The sequence below is a fragment of the Saimiri boliviensis genome, chromosome 20, assembly GCF_048565385.1.
Source record: "Saimiri boliviensis isolate mSaiBol1 chromosome 20, mSaiBol1.pri, whole genome shotgun sequence".
In the NCBI taxonomy this organism is placed as follows: Eukaryota; Metazoa; Chordata; class Mammalia; order Primates; family Cebidae; genus Saimiri; species Saimiri boliviensis.
Window position 1 is genome coordinate 33,737,801 of NC_133468.1, and position 12,224 is coordinate 33,750,024.

General features: G+C 46.2%; 1 protein-coding gene and 2 non-coding genes across 6 annotated transcripts in view; all 3 read left to right on the forward strand.

Annotated features, from left to right (window-relative positions):
• Positions 1-12,224, forward strand: part of STYXL1 (serine/threonine/tyrosine interacting like 1) — a 71,612-nt gene that overhangs the window by 44,737 nt on the left and 14,651 nt on the right. For all 4 annotated transcript variants that reach the window (XM_039460610.2, XM_074390604.1, XM_039460611.2 and 1 more), the window contains exon 5: positions 5,987-6,132. In XM_039460610.2, the coding sequence (XP_039316544.1) occupies positions 5,987-6,132 (146 nt within the window). The remainder of the gene's footprint in view (positions 1-5,986; positions 6,133-12,224) is intronic.
• On the forward strand, positions 1,319-1,422 carry LOC120360485 (U6 spliceosomal RNA). Its single transcript, XR_005576973.2, has one exon. It is a non-coding gene; the product is annotated as a U6 spliceosomal RNA (small nuclear RNA).
• On the forward strand, positions 5,266-5,369 carry LOC120360481 (U6 spliceosomal RNA). Its single transcript, XR_005576969.1, has one exon. It is a non-coding gene; the product is annotated as a U6 spliceosomal RNA (small nuclear RNA).

Below are 12,224 nucleotides of genomic sequence, written 5' to 3' on the forward strand. Positions count from 1 at the left end.
CTGCTTGTTTTATATTCTAGCTGCGTTGACAACTGAGAAGCTAGTGCCCACCCAGATTGAAGGTGGGTCTGAGTTTCCCAGCCCATTGATTCAAATGTTCATCTCCTTTGGCCACACCCTCACAGACACACCCAGGATCAATACTTAGCATCCTTCAATCCAGTCAAGTTTACAGTCTTTTAACGATCTTAGGTTGTTTGTGTTTGGCTTCTGAAGTTCCTTATAGATTTTGCATATTAGATTTTTGTTAGTGGCATAGTTTGTGAATATTTTCTCCCTTTCTGCAGGCTGTTTACTCTGGTAGCTTCTCTTGCTGTGCAGAAGCGCTTTAGTGTAATTAGGTCCCACTGTCAATTTTTGTTTTTGTTGCAGTTGCTTTGAAGGACTTAAGGCCGGCGTCGAGAAGGCTATTTCCTAGCTGTTCTTCTAGGATTTCTGTAGTCTTGATTCCATTTGAGGGTTTAATCTGTCTTGAGTTGATCGTTGTATACGGCGATGGGGTCCAGTTTCATTCTTTTGCTCATGGATAGTCAGTTATCTTACTACCATTTATTGACCAATAATTGGGAGTCCTTTCCCCGTTCCTATTTTTTTTGAGACAGGGTCTTGCTCTGTCTCCTAGGCTGGAGTGCAGTGGCACAACCATGGCTCACTACAGCCTCAACCTTCTTGGCTCAGGTGATCCTCCTGCCTCAGCCTCTCTAGTAGCTGGAACTGCAGGTGCCCGCAACCAGACTCGACTAATTTTTTTGTATTTTTTTTTGGCGGTGGGGAGGGGGAATGGAGACGGGGTCTTGCCACGTTGCCTAGGCCAGTGTGAAACTCCTGGGCTCGGGCAGTCCTCTGCCTGTGCCTTCGAAGGTTCTGGGATTACAGGTGTGAGCCACTATACCTAGCCTCCATTGCTTATTTTTGTCAAGTTTGTTGAAGATCAGGTGGTTATAAGTGTGTGGCTTTATTTCTGGGTTATCTATTTTGTTCAATTGGTCTATGTGTTTTGAATTGTACATTTTAAATGGGTGAATTTTATGATATACAATATACGGCTTACATGAATAATATGTAAAGCATATGTATATATGTGAGTGGTTAGCTGTAACTGGGAGTTTCTGTAAAACTCAGATTTTTCCATGATGATGTATCGTATGATGTTGTCTATCATATAATACGTATATCTCGGAGTTTACAGAATAGAAGATGAACCTAGGCTGGGCATGGCGGCTCATGCCTGTAATCTCAGCACCTTAGGAGGCTGAGGCAGGCAGATTGCTTGGGCCCAGGAGTTCCAGACCAACCTGAGCAAAAAAGTGATACAGCAGTGCTTGCTTCAGCAGCACATACACTGCAATTGGAACGAGACAGATATTAGCACGGCCCCTGCGCAAGGATGACATGTAAATTCGTGAAGCATTCCATATTTTTTATTTAAAAAAAAAAAAGTGACACTACGAAAAAAATACAGAATTAAGCCAGATGTGGTGGTGCACACCTGTAGACCCAGCTACTCTGGAGGCTGAGGCAGGAGGATGGTGTGAGCCCAGGAGGCAGAGGTTGCAGTGAGCTGAGATTGCACCACTGTACTCCAGTCCGATAGAGTGAGACCCTGTCTCAAAAAAAATCAAGAAAAAAAAACAAAAACAAAAACAAAAACCTGGTGGCAAGCTGCTTTTAAAATTTTAGTTGTAACTCATCTCTGTGCTTGTTTCAGCTTCCTAAATAATTGCATTTCAGCTCAGCCACAGTGGCTCACACCTGTAATCCCAGCACTTTGGGAGGCTGAGGCAGGAGGATCACCTCAGCCCAGGAGTTCAGGACCAGTCGGAGTGATATGCTGAGATCTGGCGCCCAGCTCATTTATTTCCTTTTTTGTAGGGACTGGGTCTTGTGTTGCTAAGTCTCTAGGCTGAGACTTAAGCTTTTAAAAGTGTGTGGACGTGTTATTAAACCATCACACCTATAAGTGGTGGGGCCAGGATTCAAACCCCGACATTTTGGCTCTGTGTTGTCTCCTGGGGATTGGGAGCGTGCAGCTCCGAGTCAGAACAACAAAGCCTGGTCGGTTCCAGCGTGTTCCACTGAACCTCTGAGGCTCTGCTATGTTCTTCATGAGCCCCTAGTTTTGGGCTGAGCACTGGGAGCTCTGCTTCTAGGAATCGGTAGCCAGAGAACGTGTGGGTGCAGTTAACAGAAGCTGGGCGCACTCACACGAACTGCCACTAGGCGGCGCCATGCTCCCACCTTTCATAAAACCAGCGGTCTGGACTTTGTTCCCAGGCGGTCCTTGGCCAGGAAATTCTCCCTTTTTTCCTCCTCATCCTGTGGGGCTCTGGTCTGCAATCTTAGGACTGTAGGCTGGACCTTGAAATCCTGGCAGCTGGTGCTCCACAGGGATAATCCCCTTTATGTTCTGTAACTGACCTCACTTTGCTATGGGGCCCCTATTCACAGGAAACCACGACCATGCGGACAACTTTTAGAACATTTTCTTATACCTTTATTATTATTATTATTATTAATTAATTTATTTTTTAAAAACGGAGTTTCGCTCTTGCTACCCAGGCTGGAGTGAAATGGCGCGATCTCGGCTCACTGCAACCTCCGCCTCCTGGGTTCAGGCAATTCTCCTGCCTCAGCCTCCCGAGTAGCTGGGATTACAGGCACGTGCCACCATGGCCAGCTAATTTTTTGTATTTTTAGTAGAGACGGAGTTTCACCATGTTGACCAGGATGGTCTTGATCTCCTGACCTCGTGATCCACCTGCCTTGGCCTCCCAAAGTGTTCAGATTACAGGTGTGAGCCACCGTGCCCGGCCGTACATTTATTATTTATTTAAGAGGGGGGTCTCACTATGTTGCCCAGGCCGGTCTTGAACTCCTGGGCTCAAGCAATCCTCCCACCTCCACTTCTCAAAGTGCTGGGATTACAAGTGTGAGCCACTGTGCCCAGCCACATGGTAGTTCTGTTTCTGATTCTTTGAGAAAGAAATCTGCAAAGTCCACAGGAGCGGAACTAACTTACATTCCCACCAGCAGTATGTATGCGTTCCTTTTGCCACAGCCCTGTCAACATCCAATTATTTTTGGCTTTCCAATAAAAGCCATTGAGTGGTTTTAAGAAGGTATCTCATTCTGGTTTTGATGTGCATTTCTCTGATGATTAGTGATGTCGAGCATTTTTTCATGTTCGTTGGCTGCCTGTATATATTCCTTTTTATTTTATTTTATTTTATTTTATTCTTTGAGATGGAGTTTCACTCTTGTTACCCAGGCTGGAGTGCAATGGCGCGATCTCGGCTCACCGCAACCTCCGCCTCCTGGGTTCAGGCAATTCTCCTGCCTCAGCCTCCTGAGTACCTGGGATTACATGCATGCACTACCATGCCCAGCTAATTTTTTGTATTTTTAGTAGAGATGAGGTTTCACCACGTTGACCAGGGTGGTCTCGATCTCTTGACCTCATGATCCACCCGCCTCGGCCTCTGAAAGTGCTGGGATTACGGGCTTGAGCCACCGTGCCTGGCCTATATATATTCTTTTGCAAAGTATCTGTTATGTCCTTTGCCCGCTTTTTAATAGAGTGGTGTATCAGGATATATATATCTATATCTCCTGTTATAGGATATATATATCTATATCTCCTGTTATAGGATATATATATTAAAGGATGTAAATTTATATAATAGGAGATATATATAAATATTTATATATATACACACATACCCTAACACACACACACACAAACACACACACACACACACACACGTATAAAGGGGAGTTTTTGAAGGAGTATTAACTCATGTGATTAACTGTCTGCAAGCTGAGGAGCAAGGAAGCCAGTCCGAATCCCAAAGCCGAAGAACCTGGAGTCTGATGTCTGAGGGCAGGAAGCATCCAGCCGGGGAGAAAGGTGTAGGCTGGGAGGCTAGGCCAGTCTAGTGTCGTGTTTTTCTGCTTGTTTTATATTCTAGCTGCGCTGGCAGCTGAGAAGCTGGTGCCCACCCAGATTGAAGGTGGGTCTGCGTTCCCCAGCCCAGTGATCCAAATGTCCATCTCCTTTGGCCGCACCCTCACAGACACACCCAGGATCAATAGTTTGCATCCTCCAATCCAGTCAAGTGGACAGTCTTTTAACGATCTTAGGTTGTTTGTGTTTGGCTTCTTAAGTTCCTTATAGATTTTGGATACTGGATTTTTGTTAGTGGCATAGTTTGTGAATATTTTCTCCCTTTCTGCAGGCTGTTTACTCTGGTAGCTTCTCTTGCTGTGCAGAAGCGCTTTAGTGTAATTAGGTCCCACTTGTCAATTTTTGTTTTTGTTGCAATTGCTTTGAAGGACTTAAGGCCGGCGTCGAGAAGGCTATTTCCTAGCTGTTCTTCTAGGATTTCTGTAGTCTTGATTCCATTTGAGTGTTTAATTTGTCTTGAGTTGATCGTTGTATACGGCGATCGGGTCCAGTTTCATTCTTTTGCACATGGATAGTCAGTTATCTTACTACCATTTATTGACCAATAATTGGGAGTCCTTTCCCCGTTCCTATTTTTTTTGAGACAGGGTCTTGCTCTGTCTCCTAGGCTGGAGTGCAGTGGCACAACCATGGCTCACTACAGCCTCAACCTCCCTGGCTCAGGTGATCCTCCTGCCTCAGCCTCTCTAGTAGCTGGAACTGCAGGTGCCCGCAACCACACTCGACTAATTTTTTTGTATTTTTTTTGGCGGTGGGGAGGGGGATGGAGATGGGGTCTTGCCACGTTGCCTAGGCCAGTGTCAACCTCCTGGGCTCGGGCAGTCCTCTGCCTGTGCCTTCGAAGGTTCTGGGATTACAGGTGTGAGCCACTATACCTAGCCTCCATTGCTTATTTTTGTCAAGTGTGTTGAAGATCAGGTGGTTATAAGCGTGTGGCTTTATTTCTGCGGTATCTATTTTGTTCAATTGGTCTATGTGTTTTGAATTGTACATTTTAAATGGGTGAATTTTATGATATACAATATATGGTTTACATAAATAATATGTAAACTATATGTATACATGTGAGTGGTTAGCTATAACTTGGAGTTTCTGTAAAACTCAGATTTTTCCATGGTGTTGTATTGTATGATGTTGTATATCATATAATATGTATATCTCAGAATTTACATAAAAGAAAATTAATCTAGGCTGGGCATGGTGGCTCATGCCTGTAATCTCAGCACTTTGGGAGGCTGAGGCAGGCAGATTGCTTGGGCTGGGGAGTTCCAGACCAACCTGAGCAAAAAAGTGATACTGCAGTGCTCGCTTCGGCAGCACTTATACTACAATTGGAACGATACAGATATTAGCACGGCCCCTGCGCAAGGATGACACGCCAATTCGTGAAGCATTCCATATTTTTTATTTAAAAAAAAAAGTGGCACTACGAAAAAAATACAGAATTAAGCCAGATGTGGTGGTGCACACCTGTAGACCCAGCTACTCTGGAGGCTGAGGCAGGAGGATGGTGTGAGCCCAGGAGGCAGAGGTTGCAGTGAGCTGAGATTGCACCACTGTACTCCAGCCAGATAGAGTGAGACCCTGTCTCAAAAAAAACAAGAAAAAAAAAAAAAAAACCTGGTGGCAAGCTGCTTTTAAAATTTTAGTTGTAACTCATCTCTGTGCTTGTTTCAGCTTCCTAAATAATTGCATTTCAGGTCAGCCACAGTGGCTCACACCTGTAATCCCAGCACTTTGGGAGGCCAAGGAGGATGGATCACCTGAGGTCAGGAGTTCGAGGTCAGCCTGGCCACCATGGTGAAACCACGTCTCTACTAAAAATTAGGAGAATCGCTTAACCCAGGGAGGCAGAGGTTCCAGTGAGCTGAGATCGCGCCACTGAATTCCAGCCTGGGGGACAGAGTGAGACTCTGTCTCAAAAAAGAAAATTGCATTTCAAAAGAAAGTAGCCATCTATCACAGCTCAAAACCGATGACAGATACACAGGAAACGTTCATGTCTTTGGTCTCCTCTGTCAGATGTCATGCCTCGAGCAGCCATTCAGTATGGCAGGATCCTGACCCGCCACACCTGCCACCCCGTCTACATCCTGAAAGGGGGCTATGAGCGTTTCTCAGGCATGTACCACTTCTTCCGGACCCAGAAGATCATCTGGATGCCTCAGGTAGGACAAAATGCTGAGCATAGGCAGGCCCAGATGGGAATCATGGGCCTGGAAACTGACCAGCAGGTGACTGAGTAGGAGAAACAGGAGAATGGGACAGAGGATGTAGAGAAAGTGGATGGGGTGGGGGAGACTGGGCTGCAGAAATGAGCATGGGGCTGCCAGGAGTCCAGGTCCAGTTTTTGGTTTTTTGGTATGTATGTATGTATGTATGTATGTATGTATGTATGTATGTATTTATTTATTTATTTGAGACAGAGTCTCACTCTGTTGCCCAGGTTGGAGTACAGTGGCGTAATATTGGCTCCCCACAACCTCCACCTCCTGGGTTCATGTGATTCTCCTGCCTCAGCCTCCTGAGTAGCTGGGACTACAGGTGTGCACCCCCATGCCTGGCTATTTTTTATATTTTTAGTAGAGACGGGGTTTCACCATGTTGCCCAGGTTGGTCTCAAACTCCTGACTTTAAGTGATCCACCTGCCTTGGTCTCCCAGAGTGCTGCAATGAAGACGTGAGCTACTGTGCCTGGCCCCAGTTGTTTATGAGGAATTGATCACTGTACAGTTGAAACAGTGGAGCCTGTTCAGAGGGCAGGCTTCCCCGAGGGAGATCTGGATGGTGAACTGATATCAAGGTCAGACAGTCAGGGGCATGTCAGCCCAAGACCACCTCTTTTTTCTTGGCTGTCTGGTTCCATAAATCCTAACTGCATCCAGAGGATATAAAAATACAGAAATGTGGGAAGGATTGATCAGGCTCATGGCTCATGCCTGTACCCCTAGCACTTTGGGAGGCCAAGGCAGATGGACTGCTTGAGTGTAGGACTTTTGAGACCAGCCTGAGCAACATGGTGAGACCTCCTCATCTCTACAAAAAATTTAAAAAATGGATGTTGGTGTGGTAGCTTATACCTATAAACCCAGCACTTTGGGAGGCTGAGGTGGTTGGATCATTTGAGCTCAGGAGTTTGACTAGACTGAGCAAAATGGCAAAACCCTGTCTCTACCAAAAATACAAAAATTCACTGGGTGTGGTAGCCCACCCGTGGTCCCAGCTACTCAGGAGGCCGAGGCAGGAGAATCACTGGAATCCAGGAGGCAGAGGTTGCAGTGAGCCGAGATCTTGCCACTGCTCTTCAGCATGGTTGACAGAACAAGACCCTGTCTCCAAAAAAAAAAAAAAAAAGAAAATCAGCTAGCTATGGTGACTCAAACCTGTAGTCCTAGCACTCTGGGAGGCCAAGGCAAGAGGATTGCTTGATATCAGGAGTTCAAGACCAGCCTGGGTGATCTAGTGAGACCCCATCTCTGTTATAATTTTTTTTTTTTTTTTTTTTTTTTTTTTTTTAGTGCAGAGACAGGGTTTCACCATTGTTGGTCAGGCTGGTCTCCAACTCCTGACCTCAAGTGATCCACCCACCTTGGCCTCCCAAAGTGCTGGGATTACAGGCATGAGCCACCGCGCCCGGCTGGTTTTAACTTTTTCTAACAGTTGCCTTCAGCTGTGTTCCTGTTCCTGCCCTTAGCAGCATCTTGAGCAGATTCCATACTTTGTGGCCACTTTTGATTACAAACAACTTCAATAGAAGTCATAGTATAGGATGACTGGGCAAATGTGACTATTCACAGCATGTTTGATTGTGTTAAGGAATTGTTGCTTTTTGAATTCAAAAAGAATTGAAAGAATTAAAGATTCTTCCAGTCTTCAATTGGAAGATCAAGCATAATAACCAATAATATGGTTAATAACCATAATATTATTATAGTTATTATTAAAAAGTGCAAGTCCCGCCAGGGATGGTGGCGTGTGCCTGTAGTCCCAGCTACTCGGGAGGCTGAGGTGGGAGGATCGCTTGAGTCCAGGAGTTCTGGGCTGTTGTGCGCTACGCCGATCGGGTGTGCGCACTAATTTCGGCGTCAATATGATGACCTCCTGGGAGTGGGGGACTACTAGGTTGCTTAGGGAGAGGTGAACTGGTCCAGGTTGGAAATGGAGCAGGTCAAAACTCCCGTGCTGATCAGTAGTGGGATCACGCCTATGAATAGCCACTGCACTCCAGCCTGGGCAACATAGAGACCCCGTCTCTAAAAAAAATAAAAATAAAAAATAAAGTACAAATCCCTGTCTTTTAGACATACAGAACAAAATATTTACAGGTGAAATGACGTGACATCTGGAGTCTCCTTTCAAATAATCTGGGATGAGGTGAGAAGGCAGTGAGGGTATAGAGGAAAGCCCATGACCCGTCCCCTGCCCCGCATGCCCACATTCCTTCACCAGAACCCCAGAATGATCCTGTGTGATAAGGCAGGTAATCTTGCCTGAAGTCAGACGTGTTCCCAGATCCAGGGTATGTATGTCTGTCTCCCAAAGACATCCCCTTCTTCCACTGAGATAACACCACTGTGGATTTCAGCTCAACAGGTGTACGACAAGTTAAATAAAGGAAGTAAAGGCAGTCAGTCTAGCATAAGCCAGGGCAGTTCAATGTTCCAGCCTCAAATCTGAATCAAGTCTTACCTTGATTAGAATGCCTCCTTGCTCTTGGAGGACCCCTTCCTGGCTTTGCAGGGTGCAGAGCGATTAGTTTCTTCTCTGCAAACCCTACACTGCTGATAATTCATCATCACCACCCCCTCATTTCTGCAGCTTTAGTAAGGTGTAATTGACATGATGAACTGCACATATTTAAAAGGCCCGGTGTGGTCTGTTTTGACATATGCATATTCCCGTAACTTGTCTTTGCCCCTCGTCTTATCAAATCGGGAAGAGGGGGCAGGGTTGTGGCTGGGATGTCTGTGAAGGTTGGATTGGGTTACTTGTCTGTGGCTATCTTTAGAATGTAGGTGACTGGCCAGCTGTGGTGGCCCAAGCCTGGAATCACAGCACTTTTGGGAGGTCAAAGAGGTGGGAGGATCGCTTGAGGCCAGGAGTTTGAGACAACATAGTGAGACCTTATTTTTTATTTTTTATTTTTTATTTTTTTTGAGGCGGAGTTTCGCTCTTGTTACCCAGGCTGGAGTGCAATGGTGCAATCAATCTTGGCTCACCGCAACCTCCGCTTCCCGGGTTCAGGCAATTCTCCTGCCTCAGCCTCCTGAGTAGCTGGGATCACAGGCACGCGCCACCATGCCCAGCTAATTTTTTGTATTTTAAGTAGAGACAGGGTTTCACCTTGTTGACCAGGATGGTCTCGATCTCTTGACCTCGTGATCCATCCGCCTCGGCCTCCCAAAGTGCTGGGATTACAGGCTTGAGCCACTGTGCCCGGCCGTGAGACCTTATTTAAAGAAAAATTAAAGAAAAAAAAATAGCTTGGCATTGTGACACACACCTATAGTTCCAGCTACTCAGAGGCTGAGGTGAGAGGATTGCTTGAGCCCAGGAATTTGAGGCTGCAGTGAGCCATGATTGTGCCCCTGAACTCCAGCCTGAGTGACAGAACAAGACCCTATCTCTTAAGAAAAAAGAAAGATCTCAGCACTTTGGGAGGACAAGGTGGGCGGATCACTTGAGGTCAGGAATTCGAGACCAGTCTGGGCAACATGGTGAAACCCTGTCCCTACTAAAAATACAAAAATTAGCTGGGTGTGGTGGCACATGCCTATAATCCCAGATACTCAGGAGGCTGAGACAGGAGAATCACTTGAACCCAGGAGGCGGAGGTTGCAGGGAGCCAAGATCATACCAGTGCACTCCAGCCTGGACGACAGAGCGAGGCTTCATCTCGTAAAAAAAAAATAAGATTTAGGAGGTAGCACTGATTAGACATGAGGGCTTGGGGGAGAGAGGGTGCTGGGATGATGGTTGGGTTTTAGGTGGTGATGGGGGGGCTATGATATGGTTCATTGTGAGGAACATTTGGGAGGGGTCAGGGAAGAAGGTGGTTTTAGGAGGAAAGGCAGTGGACTCAGTTTGGCCACATTCATTTGAGATAATTCATTTCCTTTGCATTGTGTCAATGAGGATTCACACAATTTACAGTATGGTGTGTTTTTATGCATACCACTCCCTCTTCCCAGCCAAACCCATGCAACCACAGAAAAGGAAGCTGGTTTCAAAACAGCAGGAAGAGTGTTGATAAATTTGCTATGGGATTTTTGCAGGTTTTTTTTTTTTTTTTTTTTTTTTTTCTTTTGAGACTGCATCTCTGTTGCTCAGGCTGGAGTGCAGTGGCATGATCTTGGCTCACTTCAACCTCCACCTCCCAGGTTTAAGTGATTCTCCTGCCTCAGCCTCCAGAGTAGCTGGGATTACAGACACCCGCCACCACATCTGGCTAATTTTTATATTTTTAGTACAGATGGGGTTTTACCATGTTGGCTAGGCTGGTCTCAAACTCCTGACCTCAGGTGATCCACGCACCTCAGCTTCCCAGAGTGCTCGGATTACAAGTGTGTGCCACCACGCCTGGCCTCTTAGTGAGATTTTTCAAGTGGAAATTGAAAGGGGGATTTCACTTGGCACCAGCAGGCTGAGTGTTCTGGTTAGGGGCAGCCCACGTGCTGGAGTAAGCATTGGGCCCGCCTGCAGGCAGTGGGGTCATGCCTCTTCTCTCCGTGTCGCAGGCTTGAGAACTGGCTCAGCGTGGTGTCTGTTCTTTGCTAATGGCTTTCGAAGCTAGTGGCTTGGGAAGGATGTAGGCTTGCACCGGGTTCACCGCTGTGGGCAAGGGAATGAGGTGTGCTGAGTTCAGGTGGCTCTGAAGGACCCACACGGGCAGTGAAGTAGCAGGAGATCCTTAAGATATTGTTCCTGAGTCGGACTTGGAGCCAGGGGACATTTGGAACTGATTTTGATTTTTGGCAAAGGTCAGCATTTTCTTTTCTCTTCTCTTCTCCTCTCTTCTCTTTTTTCTTTTCTTTCTTTTTTTTTTTTGAGATGGAGTCTCACTCTGTCACCAGGCTGGAGTGTAGTGGTATAATATCAGCTCACTGCAACCTCTTCCTCCTGGGTTCAAGTGATTCTCCTGCCCCAGCCTCTGAGTAGCTTGGACTACAGGTGTGCACTGGCACACCTGGCTAATTTTTATATTTTTAGTAGAGACAGGGTTTCACCATGTTGGTCAGGCTGGTCTCAAATTCCTGATCTCAGGTGATCTACCTGCCTCTGCCTCCCAAAGTGCTGCTGGGATTACAAGCATGAGCCACTGTGCCTGGCTTTCTTTGTTTTCTTTTTTACATAAGAGACCGGCTGGAGTGCAGTGACGCTGTCACAGCTGTAACCTCAAACTCCTGTGGGGTCCGCCCATTTCAGCCTCCTGAGTAGCTGGGACTATACCCATGTACCACCACACCCAGCAATTTTTTTTTTTTTTGGTAGAGACAAGGGTCTTGCTGTTTTACCCAGGCTGGTCTCAAACTCCTGGGCTCAAGAGATCCTCCACTCTTGGCCTCCCAAATTGCAGGTATTACAGATGTGAGCGGCCACTGTGCCCAACTTCCTTTGAACCTTTGATTGCAAATGTACACCTTGTTTCCGAAAGAGGAATCATAGGTACAGCTGTCCATTTGTATAGTTGTCCTTAAGTATCCGTGGAGATTGGTTCCAGGGCCCTCAACAGATACCAGAATCCTTGGATCTTCAAGTTCCTGATATAAGACAGTGTAGTATTTGCATCTAACCTAAGCATATCCTCCCATATACTTTATTTATCTATTTGAGACAGAGTCTTGCTCTGTGGCTCAGGCTGGAGTGCAGTGGCACGATCTCGGCTCACTGCAACCTCTGCCTCCCAGGATCAAGCAGTTTTTCTGCCTCAGCCTCCCGAGTAGCTGAGACTACAGGCATGTGCCACCATGCCTGGCTGTTTTTTGTGTTTTTAGTGGAAGCAGGGTTTCAGTTGTTGGCCAGGTTGGTCTCAAACTCCTGACTTCAAGTGGTCTTCCTGCCTCAGCCCCTCAAAGTGATGGGGTTATAGATGTGAGCCACTTCACCTGGCCCCTCCTGTATACTTAAATCATCTCTAAATTATTTATATTACCTAATACAATGTGCATGCTATGTATAAATAATTGTTATACCGTATTGTTTAGGAAATAATGACAAGAAAAAAAAGTGTGTACATGTTCTGTACATATACAACCATGAA